The 14,994-nt window shown below is 41.6% G+C and overlaps 1 protein-coding gene across 1 annotated transcript; it reads left to right on the top strand.

The window, feature by feature from the left end:
• Positions 1–206: 206 nt before the first annotated feature.
• On the top strand, positions 207–14,089 carry hic1 (hypermethylated in cancer 1; the record flags this gene model as incomplete). Its single annotated transcript, XM_083886666.1, has 2 exons — positions 207–258; positions 11,859–14,089. The coding sequence occupies 2 exons, from the start codon at positions 207–209 to the stop codon at positions 14,087–14,089; spliced, it is 2,283 nt and encodes a 760-aa protein (XP_083742792.1).
• Positions 14,090–14,994: the final 905 nt, after the last annotated feature.

Raw genomic sequence — 14,994 nt, 5'->3', positions numbered from 1 at the left:
AGAGAGAGAGCACGGACCTGAACTGAGACAAGAAATTCATATCAATTAATAATCATTGAAGAGAGAGAGAGAGAATAAGAGAGAGAGAGAGAGAGAGAGGAGCTGGCACGCGCGCGCAGGAAAACTGGCATGTCTCGCGCTGGAGGCTGGCACTAAAAACACGTCAGATATGAGCGCGAGAGGCTGAGGCTGCAGCGCGAGCTGACATGATCATTAAGGGAGACTTAGAGCGGATGGCACGAGACGTCGGGCATGCAGGTAAGAGCGGACACAGCTGGATTATCATCGTTATTATTGTTGTTATTATTGTTATTATGGGATGTGCTGTTTTTTAATCTCCATAATCCAGACACAAATAATCCAACAACGAACCAACTTTAATCTGCTGTTGTTTCTGTGACAGAGCGCGAGACAGAAAAACCCTCCGCAGATGTTTTTATTATTAAACTTCAGTCTAATCTTAATCTGTGTTCAAACAAGAACCTGCTTTTAATCCTAATTTATGCCTTCAATCAAAATCTGGTTCGGATTAAATCTGCGATTCATTGCGAAAAGCTGCAAAATGACACTTTAAAAAAAAAAAAAAAAAAAACATCAAACAACACAAAGTACAAATCTATAACTGTCACTGCTAACAGGAGATTATAATCCCACTCTGACTCTCCGCTCAAATTAAAGTTTAAATTTACAAAAATGAACTTGTTCTTCAATGTGATTCGCATTTAATCCGGAAAACCTGCAAACATCGACCTCCAAATCCACAACTGTCACTCGTTACACGAGATTATAATCCGACTCGAATCAAATTTGAATAAAAATGTATGCAACGTATGTTTCTGCGATTTAATCCGAAAACATGCACTCACTACAACTCTATCACAACTGTCACGCCTTACTGGAGATTATAATCTGACTCGGGGTCAAATGAAGTATAAATACACGTAAAAATCTTAAATTAAAGTCAATTTATTCTTGATTTAATCCGCGATTTAATCCGCGAAAACCTGCAAAACGACATAAATAAAAATACACGAACCACGCACCGACTACAACTCTGTAACTTTCACACTTTTGCACGAGATTATAATCTGACTTTGAGTCGCGGGTCAACCTAAATTTAAAATCATCAAATCTCAGGGTTGTTTTTTTACAAAAAGATTTAAAAATAAATTAAATCTAAATAAAACATTTAAAGGGAACTTCTGTAAAGACGGATTTAATCTGTGTGAAAATAATGAAATGATAAAAACGAAAGAAGGAAGTTTTAAATTTTGTCCTGCGCGTGACCATCGGCGCGCGTGAAGAAGGTGAAAGGCAGATTATTCATGATTTTGTTGTCTATGAAAAACTTGAATTTGTGTGATTTTTGTGTTAGAAAGACGTGAATTTGTTGTGAGGGACAGAGAGGACACTGTCTGGATTAACAGGGATTAAAAGGCTCGTGCCAGGTTCACGCGCAGAAAGCGGAGGTGAAGGATGAGGAAGAGGAGGTGAAGGTGATGATGATGATGCGTGTGTTTTCACTGCTGCTGCAAACAGAAAAGTGACGAAAAGCAGATTATAATCCAGATGAAGGAGCAGAGAAACGTGTTCACACTAAATAACAGATTATTCACTGTAAAATAGTCCTTTAACTGCAGATTAAACACCAATAATCTGCGTGTTTTTGCCTGAAATGAAGCACTTTTGTTGTCGAGGGTGAATATTTAAGATTGAGCTTTTGTTTTGAAGAGTTTTTACATATATTTTATTTTGTACAGGATCATATTTCCTCTCAGAACATAGTTTTTTACACTTTTTTTGTGTTTTTTTTAATATTTAATTGTATTTATTTGTATATTTTCTCTCCTTTTAAACAATTAGACTTTTGAATCTCGACTCTGACCCGTGCATATTTTTTAAATTGAATATACATAAAGTGACAGCTTCCTGTGTTCACGCACAAACACAGATTATTATCAATATTATTTGGATTATTGGGATTATTTTTACGCCTCCTGCGTTAATTTTCGCTCACATGTGGTGAAGTTTTTTTTGTCGCAGCCGCACAGGAAACTGACGCTGACTGTTAATCATGTTTTCACCAAAACACACACACACGCACACACACACACACACACACACACACACACTTGTACAAAATCAGCACGAGGATAAATTTGTTTCACTTGACTTTTGTGAAAAAGCGAATTGTGCTGCGTCGATATTAAAAAAGCAGAAACTTTGTGACGTTTAAAGCAGATGTTTGTGTGTGTTTGTGTGTCTGTGTGTGTGTGTGTGTGTGTACTTTAATCCAAAAGCCACAAAAGTGACAAAACAGACCCAAAAAAACGCCTGAAACACAAACCGTGGACGGACTTCTGTGCGTCAGTGTTTGAGTTTCTGAACGTGGATTAAAAACCATCATTTCCACAGTTTATTTGAGTCTCAGATCAGATTTAAACGTCCGTGTGAACACGACGACGACGACGACGACAGGAAGCAGCGACGGCGTCGACTCTTTAAAGAAATCTGGAAAAGAAGCTGCTTTCAAACGGGGTCGACTCACTGCGTTTTTAAACAAATACAGAAGTTTACAAGAGAAACAGACTCTGGACTTTGTCACAAATCTGTCAAAAGTTTGTTCTTTTTCTTCACATTTGCACAAATACAGACGCGAACGCTCAAAAACACGTCGCTAAAGAATTCTCATCAAATTTTATGTTTAAAAAACAGCAAAAAAAGCAAAGTGAAATTAAGAAAATTGTTAGTTCTGTTTAAAAAAAAAAAAAAAAAGTTTTAATTGATAATGATGCACTGTGTGCGTATGGGTGTGTGTGTGTTAGCATAGCTAACCGCTAACGACAAGCTCAACGCCTCGAAACCGGAGGGAAAAAAACCCACAAAACTTTAACGTCTGTCGTTTGTGAACGTTTGATGTGAAACGTCGGTGACTGAATCATCACAGACACACAAACACACAGAGACACACACAAACACACACAAACACACACACACTTTAGACGTCAAACGAGGACACGGTGGAAAAGTAAACGCAGCGTTTGGAAGAAACTAAAAACGGTCTTTTTATTTATTTTTTACTCTTTGTCATCAGGTCACGATTTTTCACGACAAACTTTAAAAAGAACAAACATCAACACAAACGGAGATGAAATAAAAAAAAAATTACACATTTTAAAAAAAATCATAAATATTACAAAATATTAACAATTTTTCCCTTTATTGTTGACGACAGTTCATCACGTGATGATGTAACTAAACGTAACGATGACTCAGCGTTTTCCTCAAAATCTATATTTAATAAAATCCTTAAATACAATTTTAAAAATTAAACTACGATTAACTATAATTTTTCCTATATGTTTATATGTGTATGTAAACATATATGTGTACAGTGTATATATATATACACATATATGTGTGTACATGTATCTATGTTGTTATCAGGTGATGATTTGACGTCTTTAAATCGCTTCAGAAAAATGTGAAAATCCGACCGTTTGTGTGTGTTTTTGTGATTGTTGACGTTTTCTCCGCACGATGATAACGACACTAACCGTAACAGTGACTCAGCGTTTTCCTCAACATGTATTTTTTTAAAAAACCCCCAAAAAAACCACAAACATTGAACCTAAAGTTTGACCGTGTGACTCAAAAATACAAAAACAAAAAAGTTCAGAAATGTTAAAGAAAACAGAAAAGCAGAGAAAAGTGTTTAAGGAAAGTGAAAAACCTGCTGTTTTTAATTAAATAAATAAAGGAATGATTTTCTCAAACCTGTTCCGTTTTTTAAACTTGACCTCACCACTGACCTTGACCTCGACCTCGACCTTGAACACAATCTCTGTTGAAGAATCTCTAGAATATCTGATGCAAACACTTTGTTTCTCTGGGTAAAATCAAACAAAAAGTCTGATCTGATTCTATTGTGACGACAGACGCCTTTAAATCAAAACACAAATATCACAAAACACTTTTGTCTGTCGCTAACAGAAAAATATTAAACACAATAAATAAGGAAACGGCTCCATTTTAAACAATTCTCATCAAAATGTGACGATTAAAAAGTGTGATTGTTTCATGTTGATGGAAAAATCAACAATGGAGAGAGTTTGAAATCTTTAGTGTCCTCACTGATTCAACAATAAAACACAATACACTGATACTGTTACTGCTGCTGCTGCTGTTTCTGCTGCTGTTTCTGCTGCTGTTTCTGCTGCTGTTTCTGCTGCTGTTTCTGCTGCTGTTTCCGCTGCTGCTGCTCTCATTACTGCTACTGATGCTGCTGATGCTGCTGCTCTCAATGCTGCTGCTGTTACTGCTTCTACTGTCACTGCTGCTGTTTCTGCTGCTGTTGCTGCTGCTGCTGCTCGTGCAGTTTATTCAAGGCTTCATGGAACAATTAGTGTTGATATTAAAGCGCACGTGTCTGAGTGTGAGTGAGTGTGTGTGTGTGTGTGTGTGTGTGTGTAGAGTTGTTGTCAAATAATTTTCCTGAATGATTTTGCATCATAAACACATTTATATTGATGTTTTTCACTCATTTATAAACGATGTGAAACAGGACAGGGTTCTCAAACTGAGGTCCAGGTTCTCAAACTGAGGTCCAGGTTCTCAAACTGAGGTCCAGGTTCTCAAACTAAGGTTCAGGTTCTCAAACTGAGGTCCAGGTTCTCAAACTGAGGTCCAGGTTCTCAAACTAAGGTTCAGGTTCTCAAACTGAGGTCCAGGTTCTCAAACTGAGGTCCAGGTTCTTAAACTGAGGTCCAGGTTCTCAAACTGAGGTCCAGGTTCTCAAACTGAGGTCCAGGTTCTGACTGAGGTCCAGGTTCTCAAACTGAGGTCCAGGTTCTCACACTGAGGTCCAGGTTCTCACACTGAGGTCCAGGTTCTCAAACTGAGGTCCAGGTTCTCAAACTGAGGTCCAGGTTCTCAAACTGAGGTCCAGGTTCTGACTGAGGTCCAGGTTCTCAAACTGAGGTCCAGGTTCTCAAACTGAGGTCCAGGTTCTCAAGCTGAGGTCCAGGTTCTCAGTCTGAGGTCCAGGTTCTCAAGCTGAGGTCCAGGTTCTCAAGCTGAGGTCCAGGTTCTCAAACTGAGGTCCAGGTTCTCAAACTGAGGTCCAGGTTCTCAGTCTGAGGTCCAGGTTCTCAAACTGAGGTCCAGGTTCTCAAACTGAGGTCCAGGTTCTCAAACTGAGGTCCAGGTTCTCAGTCTGAGGTCCAGGTTCTCAAGCTGAGGTCCAGGTTCTCAGTCTGAGGTCCAGGTTCTCAAGCTGAGGTCCAGGTTCTCAAGCTGAGGTCCAGGTTCTCAAACTGAGGTCCAGGTTCTCAGACTGAGGTCCAGGTTCTCCTCAGAGATCACAGAGAGAGAAAGACCAAACGTAACCAAAGATTCAGGATCTCTTTTATGAATTCAGAATGAGAACTTTGTGTTTTTGTGTTTTTAAACCGTTGACTTTAGTGAAGCGATGATGTCATAGCTCCGCCCCCTCACTCGTCTTGTGATGATAACTGCGAGAACAGAAACCTTTGAAAAGCATCTGTTTACGTTTAAATGATTGTGTTAGTTCGGCTAAAACTTGACTAAAAACGTTGAATATAAACATGTTTGTCCAAACGAAGCCTGATAATGAACTGTTCTCACAAACCTTTTTAATGCTGGGAAACGGGACGAGAGCAAAACTGCTCATATCATTTTGAAAAGAGACGTTTGGTAAATTAATAAAGACGTAATTTTATGCACGTTATTCAAATGTTTACAAACAGAAACGGAAAACAAATTGTGTCGGGAAAGTTCTGTTTCTGTGTGAATAAGACCTGAGGTTATGAGAGAATCGTTTGTATCATGATATTATTGATATCATGTAACGTGATATTATTGGTATTGTATTGCTATCGTGGATCGTGATATTATTGGTATCATGGATCATTACTGTGATATTATTAGTATCGTAGATCACGTATCACGATATTATTGGTATCGTGGACCATGTATCGTATTGCTATCGTGTATCAAGATAGTATTGGTATCATAGATCATGTATTGTGATATTATTGGTATCGTAGATCATGTATCACGATATTATTGGTATCGTGGAATGTGTATCCTGATATTATTGGTATCATAGATCATGTATTGTGATATTATTGGTATCGTGGACTGTGTATCGTGATATTATTGGTGTCGTGGATCATGTATCGTGATAGTATTGGTATCGTGGACCGTGTATCGTATTGCTATCGTGTATCAAGATAGTATTGGTATCATAGATCATGTATTGTGATATTATTGGTATCGTGGACTGTGTATTGTGATATTATTGGTATCGTGGATCATGATATTGGTATCATGGATCATGTATCGTGATATTATTTTTTATCATGGATTATGTATCGCAATATTATTGGTATCATGTATCGTGATATTATTGGTATCGTGGATCATTATTGTGATATTATTGATATCGTGGATCATTATTGTGATATTATTAGTATCATGGACCATGTATCATGACATTATTTGTGACCGTGTATTGCGTATCGTGTCGTGAGTTTCCGACTTTTTTCTGAAGTTTTTCTTGTTATTGTAACTTTTATCTCCACAAACTGTGAGAATATGAACCAAATTGATGTTTATTTTTTGTTATTCTTTTTGGGGGCCTGGTTTGTGTGTGTGTGTGTGTAGAGTGGGCGGGGCCTGGTTTGTGTGGGCGGAGAGTGGGCGGGGCCTGGTTTGTGTCGGCTCCTGCGAACTCGGGTTGATTTAATCCCTCAGAGCTCATTGTTCCTTATAAGACGACAGATCGGGGAGCAGAAAAGTCCAGATCTATTTCTGACTTTTCTGGACGCGTCGCTGCGTCACAGCAGGTTTATTTAGATGCTCTGCTCTTCATCACAACATCCAAACACCCTTTGCTCGTCGTCAGGAAGCCGACGGTTACTGAACGTCGCAGAAATGCGCGATTAATCGCGTGTCACTTTCTCCTTCTTTATTTCTGCTTTTGCTGCAGAAGGAAGTGAAGATGATGGGAAAACGGTAAACTCTTGTCTGTTAGTTCTCTGATAACTCTTATATTTCTTATCCAAACAACTGTAGATCTTTATGAAATCTGTGTTATTTTGTTCCAAATTCCATTTTGTTTTTTTAAAATTTAAAGGCGCATTATGTAATAAATCATAAAATCCTCCTAATATGTCACAGAGACTCAGGAATAATGTTCATATAACAAACTGAACTCACCAACAACAACAACAGTACAGACAAAATATTTGCATTAAAAAAAATATTTTGAAGACTGCAAATCATGTTTTGGCGCCACCTACCGCTGTCTACCAATCATTGCAGTCAGTAGAGTCTCAGCTGCCGAGCAACCACGGGTTGAACCAGTTACGTCAGAAAACGAAACCTAAAAGACCTCGGTGTTTTGAATTTGAATGTAGTAACAGTTTTTGGCCACATTCTTACATGTGGCGCCTTTAAGTAATTTACATATATGTATTTTACACTTAATTTACCGACAAAATGTCTTAAAACAACATAATACGTAGTAAAAATTAACATTTATGTAACACTCAGTGACTTTATTGAGCATATTTTTATTATTTTTATTATTATGGTGGTGATTCTTGAACACGATGAACGTTTAGATGCTGGTGTGAGTTTGTCCGAAGCTACGCTCACGTTCAGGCCACGCCCCCTTCCTTGTTAACGGGATTTCGCGCAGAAGCCGTCGTGGCTTCTTTAGTTTTCCTGGAAGATTGTGCGACAAAGAATTCACAAAGTCCTCGACAAAGTCTCAAAGTCTTGAATCCGTCGATCGGCTCCCGTCGTTAGCGTCTTTTTCTTAGAAGCGGAAGTGGTCGTCGCTCGCGTTTTTACGGAATTTACGGAACAACGTGTTTCACCTGACGAAGTGCGTAAATTTTTAATAAAAATAATTTTAGAGGTAGACGTGTTTGTCTCAGATGTTCACTGAGACGTTTGTTGTGAAGGGAAGTTGTGCTGGTCCCACGTCTATAAACGTCCCCCCCCCCCGGGAACATTGTCTCGACAGAAAAACTCAGTTCCGTCTGTGTTTTCCGTATCGCTGGACTCGTAGTGACCTAGAACAGTCGCACACACAGATTTGTCTTTCTCCGTTAATGAACGATATCTTTGAATGCGGAAGAAACTGAAGGGTCCAACTTCCTGTTTTCTGTGCGGCACTTCCTGTATTTGTTTCCTCCACGTACTCTGTGAACGGTGAACGCTCGTAACTACGGATAACATATGTACGCGTCCGGTCAGTTCCTGTTCCACGTCAGCGTTAGATCACAGCAGTGGGGACACATGAATGAATGAATGAATGGAATAAAATGGTTTTAATTACACAACTGTACCAACTGTTACTTGTGACGCAAACAAAACTTCGGTAATTAGCTGGTGTTTCGTAGCGTAGACGTTTCCATGATCTTCTGTAGTTTAATTTTCTACAAAATGGAACAAACTCAGTTCCTTGTCTCCCAGAGGAGGGAAAAAGTTCGTACAGCGTTTTTCGTCCATATTCCCGTCTGGAATGGATGTGAAGTAGTAGTATTACATGTAGTAGTAGTAGTAGTAGTACATGTATTTAAATATCTGTACACTCTAAACCATTGGTTCTCAAAGTGCGTCCCGTGAGCCAATGGCGGCCCGCAGAAACATTTCTGGCGGCCCACGAGCCAAATTACAGTTGATAGTTTTAATCCAGGAGCGACTAAGCTTGTTAAATGTTTATTGGGCATTACTGGATACAGATCAGTAAGTGTAAACTATACAACTGTATTTACTATGTCATCAAATTTTGGATGACACAGTGACACAGTATAGTATGAGGTTTTTGTCAAATATTGGCATTTAAATTCTTTCCCAAAAAATGGTCACATTTTGGACGACATAGTATAGTACAATGTTTTTGTAAAATTTTGGACCAAATTTTTTTTTTTTTCAAAATATCGTCAAATTTGGAACGACAGTATAGTACAGCGTTTTTGTCAAATTATGGCGTTGGAATTTTTTCCCAAAAAATGTCACATTTTGGCCTACATAGTATAGTATGACGTTTTTGTTTTTGGAAAAAATTGTCAAATTTGGGACTACATAGTATAGTACAGTGTTTTTGTCAAATTTTGGATCAAATTTATTTTGGACCAAATTTTTTTTTCACATTTGGGACGATATAGTGTTATACGGTGTTTTTGTCAAATTTTGGACCAACATTTTTTTGGATTTTTTTTTCAAATTTGGGACGACATAGTATAGCACAATGTTTTTGTCAAATTTGGGATGACATAGTACAGTACAACGTTTTTGTCAAATTTTGGACCAAAATTTTTTTTCCAAAAAAATAGTCACATTTTGGACGACAGTTATTACAAATGGGATTTCTTTCTGGTTTTTTTTCTTTTTTTTCCCTTTGGCGGCCCTCAGTCCAATGTTGGGTTCCTAAATTTGCCCTAAATCTGCTCTAAACCACCGCACGTTATTACATACTCACATATTGAGACAGTAAATATTGTGATTTTTAGATGATTATGTTATATTTTTGTGTATAAAAATCGATAGACTCACTCTTAGAATATATATATACATATATATATATTATACATACATATATATATATATATATATATATATATACTTGTATATACCTATTATTATTCACGTCTGTTTTATCCTTTAAGAGAACATAGCTTTCAGTGGACGACATCTGTTTCTACTTTGATATGATGTCATGTTCTTTGCGATGTCCTTGACAAATAAACTATTAAATAAGAAATAAAACAGACGTGTGTTTGAAGTCTTCCAAACGCCAAAAAAACTTGAATTTTCAAGCATCAAAATTCACAATTTGACCAAATTTGTGTAAATTTTGGTGAATCCACGGACGAAGACACCGTCTGTCAATCACCCTCGCGTGTGTCGCGCTGTTTATCGTCCGTTTCCCTCGACGCGTGAAGATCATTTACGAACCTGACGTCATGTTCTGTTGAAGAAGAAGCTCAAAGAAAAGTGATGGAGATCATTAACTCGTCAGGAGAATGTTTTTAAATCAAGTCGACGTCTTGTTTTCTGGGCTTCGCTATAGATTTTGTGCTCATGAGTTCATGAGAATTAAGACAGAAATGAACGCAACTGAAAACTGTCGTGCGTAACTTTTAAATACAAACAAACGAGATTTTAAAATATGGTTATAGAGGCAACACAAATCTGTATGTTCTATAATATATATGTGCTGTTTACATTGATATGAAGTGAATTGAGTCAAACTTATATATTAATGTGGTTTTATTGATTAATCGATGACTTGTTTGGGCCAGAAAATGTCAGAAAATATTGATTTTGTGTTGGAAATAATGTTCTCAAATGTCTTATTTTGTTCAGTTTTAATGATTTATTTGTTTTATGGAGCAAAGAAAACAGAAAATATCGGCATTTAAGAAGCTGAAGCATCAGGAAACTTGTTTGATTGAACCAATGATCAAAATAGTTATTAATAGTGTATCGTATATCGTGATATTATTGATATCGTGGATCATGTATCGTGATATTATTGGTATCGTGGACTGTTTATCGTGATATTATTGGTATCATTGACTGTTTATCGCGATATTATTGGTATAGTGGACTGTGTATCGTGATATTATTGGTATTGTGGACTGTTTATTGTGATATTATTGGTATAGTGGACTGTGTATCGTATTGCTATTGTGTATTGTGATATTATTGATATCGTGGATCATGTATCGCAATATTAATGATATCGTGGATCATGTATCGCAATATTAATGATATCGTGGATCATGTATTGTAATATTATTGGTATCGTGGATCATGTATCGCAATATTAATGATATCGTGGATCATGTATCGCAATATTAATGATATCGTGGATCATGTATTGTAATATTATTGGTATCGTGGATCATGTATCGCAATATTATTGATATCGTGGATCATGTATCGCAATATTATTGGTATCGTGGATCATGTATCGCAATATTATTGGTATCGTGGACTGTGTATCGTGATATTATTGGTATCGTGGATCATGTATTGTGATATTATTGGTATCGTTGACCATGATATTGGTATCGTGGACCATGATATTGGTATCGTGGACTGTGTATCGTGATATTATTGGTATCGTGGATCATGTATCGCAATATTTTTGGTATCGTGGACTGTGTATCGTGATATTATTGGTATCGTGGATCATGTATCGCAATATTATTGGTATTGTGGACTGTATATTGTGATATTATTGATATCGTGGATCATGATATTGGTATCGTGGACCATGATATTGGTATCATGGACTGTGTATCGTGATATTATTGGTATCGTGGATCAGGTATTGTGATATTACTGGTATCGTGGACCGTGTATCCTATTGCTATCGTGTATCGTGATATTATTGGTATCATGGATATAAAGGCAACATAAATCTGTATGTGCTGCTTACGTTGATATGAAGTGAATTGAGTCAAACCTATATGAGTAATGTGGTTTTATTGATTCATCTTATTTTGTTCAGTTTCAATGATTTATTTGTTTTATGGAGCAAAGAAACCAGAAAATATTGGCATTTAAGAAGCTGAAGCATCAGGAAACTTGTTGATTGAACAACGATGATCAAAATAGTTGACTTTTAATTTGGTAATCCTAGTCTTTATGACTTTAATTTGTTCCTGATCCGAAGCTTTGACCCTCAAAACCTCCTCTTGATTGATGTAGAAAGTTTATTTACCTATTTCTGGTTTTCAGGGTTAGGGTTGGGTTGGGCTCTAAACGCCGACTGGTGCTTGATTTCTCACAGATATCTCTTGTTGCTGCAGGTGGCGGACTGAAGACGATGCTGGATGCCATGGAAGTACCAAGTCACGCTAGGGATCTCCTCCTGCAGCTCAACAGCCAGCGAACCAAGGGCTTCCTGTGCGATGTCATCATCGTGGTGCAGAACGCCCTCTTCCGGGCTCACAAGAACATTCTGGCGGCCAGCAGCCTCTACCTGAAATCCCTGGTGGTCCATGACAATCTCATCAACCTCGACCACGAGATGGTGAGTCCGGGCGTCTTCAGGGTCATCCTGGACTACATCTACACCGGCCGCCTCACAGACGGAGACCCCGCCTCTCCCGCCGAACCCAACCTGGGCGCCGTCCTGGCAGCGGCGAGTTACCTTCAGCTGCTCGACTTGGTGGCGTTATGCAAAAAGAAGCTGAAGAGAAACGGCAAATACCCGCCCCGCACCAGCCCGGCCTTTCTGCCCTACCCAAAGATGGGGCCCAACAGTATTGGGCTACGGAGCGATGGCCGGTACAGGCTTTCTACTCCGGTCATCCAGCCCTGTCCTCCGGGCGGGATCTTGAACAGCCACGCGCACCGGGCGCCGCCGATGGACGAGATCGTTCCGCATCGACTGGGCATCCACGCCGGCGAGCTGTACGCTCCCATCTCCGCCCAGGGCTCGCAGGTGTTCCCGTCCCTGCAGGCGGCTCTTCCCGCTCAGCTCGGGCGTTTGGCCCACGCCGAGAGGAACTGCTCCCCCAACTTTGGCCTGGATCTGTCGAAGAAGAGCCCCGGGTCTCAGTCTCAGCACACTCCCTCCCACCCCCTGACAAACGCTCACAACGACGAGGAGCGAGACGGGACCCTGAGCGGCCGCACCAGTCCCGTTCACGCAACCAACGGCAGGTCCTTCTCTGAGAAGATGGAGTCCAGCGACCAGGCCGGCGGCCTCACCCCTCCGCCGTTCCCCCACCTCAACCAGCCTCTCGCTCCACACCTCCCCCACCTGCACCGCTCCAGCTTGCAGGGAACGGATCGCTACCCGTGCCCGCCCAGCCCCGAGACCCCCACGGACGGAGGCGACGCGGCCAGGGAGATGGGCAACATTTACCGCTGGGTCAAACACGAGCCGCTGTCCTTCACGGCTGAGGACGAGGACGAGGACGAAGACGAGGAGGAGGGCGGCGAGAATGGAGAGCAGCATCACAACCACCACCACAAGACCGGGGAGGAGAGCGAGGGAGCGGACGACAAAAGCGGCTCGGGGACGGAGGAGACCGGCAGCAGCGAGGGCCGGCCCTCCCCGACCGGACCGATGGGGAGGTTCCACATGTCGTACGAGCCCGAGAGCTTCGGCGACAACCTCTACGTCTGCATCCCCTGCGACAAAGGCTTCCCGAGCTCGGAGCAGCTCAACGCACACGTGGAGACGCACACCGAGGAGGAGCTGTACGGGAACTCCGGCGGCGAGATGGGGAACGGCAACAACGGCGGCGGCGGCGGCAAAAACCTGAGCGGCAACACCAACGGCTACGGGAACCTGAGCAACAGCAACAGCCTGAGCAGTCTGTCCCACCTGGAGACCAAGTCCAGACAGGGGCTGGGCTCCGGCAGCATCGGGGACATGATCCGACCGTACCGCTGCTCCAACTGCGAAAAGACCTACAAGGACCCGGCCACGCTGCGGCAGCACGAGAAAACCCACTGGCTGACGCGGCCGTACCCGTGCAGCATCTGCGGCAAGAAGTTCACGCAGCGCGGCACGATGACGCGCCACATGCGCAGCCACCTGGGCCTCAAGCCCTTCGCCTGCGACTCCTGCGGCATGCGCTTCACGCGGCAGTATCGCCTCACCGAGCACATGCGCATCCACTCCGGGGAGAAGCCCTATGAGTGTCAGGTGTGCGGCGGGAAGTTCGCGCAGCAGCGCAACCTCATCAGCCACATGAAGATGCACAGCAGCGGCGGGGCGGCGGGCGGACTCACCGCCGACGGGAAACTCAAGCTGGACTTTGCGGAGGGCATCTACCCTCTGAGTAAATACACCGCCGACCACCTGGGGCTGAAGCAGGAGAAGGCCAACGAGCTCCTCCTGCAGGCGCAGCAGCAGCTGGTGGCCGACGCCAAGGCCATGGAGAGCCTGTACCCGCTGTCCAAGCTAGCCTCGGAGCACCTGGGCCTCACCCACGACAAGATGGACATCCTGGGCCAAGCGCTGCCCCCTCCCCCGCAGGCGCTGTCCGAGGGGCGCACCATTGACCGCTACTCACCCAGCTAAGACATGTGACCCGTAATACACAGCACTCACCACTAGGGGCTACATCCATACAACTGTGTTTTCAAAAAAATCCACTTTACAGCAGCGTTTTCAAGTGAAACTGCATTTAAAACACAGCGAACAACTTCTTAAATCAGAGTCAAAATATTTTTATTTGTTTTTGATAGTGCTGGGTGCGCTAACACGCTAACGGCGTCAACGTTAACGTATGCCGCGTTTCCATGACGACTGACTGGTTAAAAGACCCGCGTGACGCCATGTTTACCTGCTGCGGCACCAGAGTCCAGGCACCGTTTACCAGTTAGCTCTGCTAGCTGCGTTAGCTCTTTAGCCCCGTTAGCGTTAGCTGTTACTGTGGAACTGGAGCGGTCTGTTTATTAGGAAGGAGAAGAGCAGTGCTAACAAATAACCAGCGTACCTGTGTATGTGTGCCTTTGTTTTTAAAGTTTAGCGTTAAATCTAGAGACTCATTTTAACAATCGGGAGTCACGTAACTTGCGTTAACGTTGACGCCGCTAACCGTCGTTAACACATTGGCATGCCCAGCATTCAATTTTTTAACATTTCCATGAGATAAACCACGTTCTTTGACCAATGAATCACAACTTGTCTTAAATACGTCATACGTGAGACCAAAGAAATGAGACAAAAATATGACGTAGGTCGGTTCCGCGTCGCGATATCAGCGACGAAACAACTTTCTGTACGAGGACCCGCTTTTAAAAGATGGAAAACGATATAAATCTGTATCTAAACTTCATTTTATGCACATTATTTAAAACATATAAACATTAAATATGAAGTTAAAGGTTGGGAAAATCGTACAAATTTCTCCAAGTGACCCATCTGGGGGACCCGACCCAGACTTTGGGAACCACGCTCATTGTTTTTAACGAGAAAACGCC

The sequence above is a fragment of the Microchirus variegatus genome (genome assembly GCF_963457635.1).
Source record: "Microchirus variegatus genome assembly, chromosome: 3".
NCBI classification, from domain to species: domain Eukaryota; kingdom Metazoa; phylum Chordata; class Actinopteri; order Pleuronectiformes; family Soleidae; genus Microchirus; species Microchirus variegatus.
The sequence above is the reverse complement of the archived record's forward strand: the minus strand, read 5'-3'. Positions and strand labels throughout refer to the sequence as shown.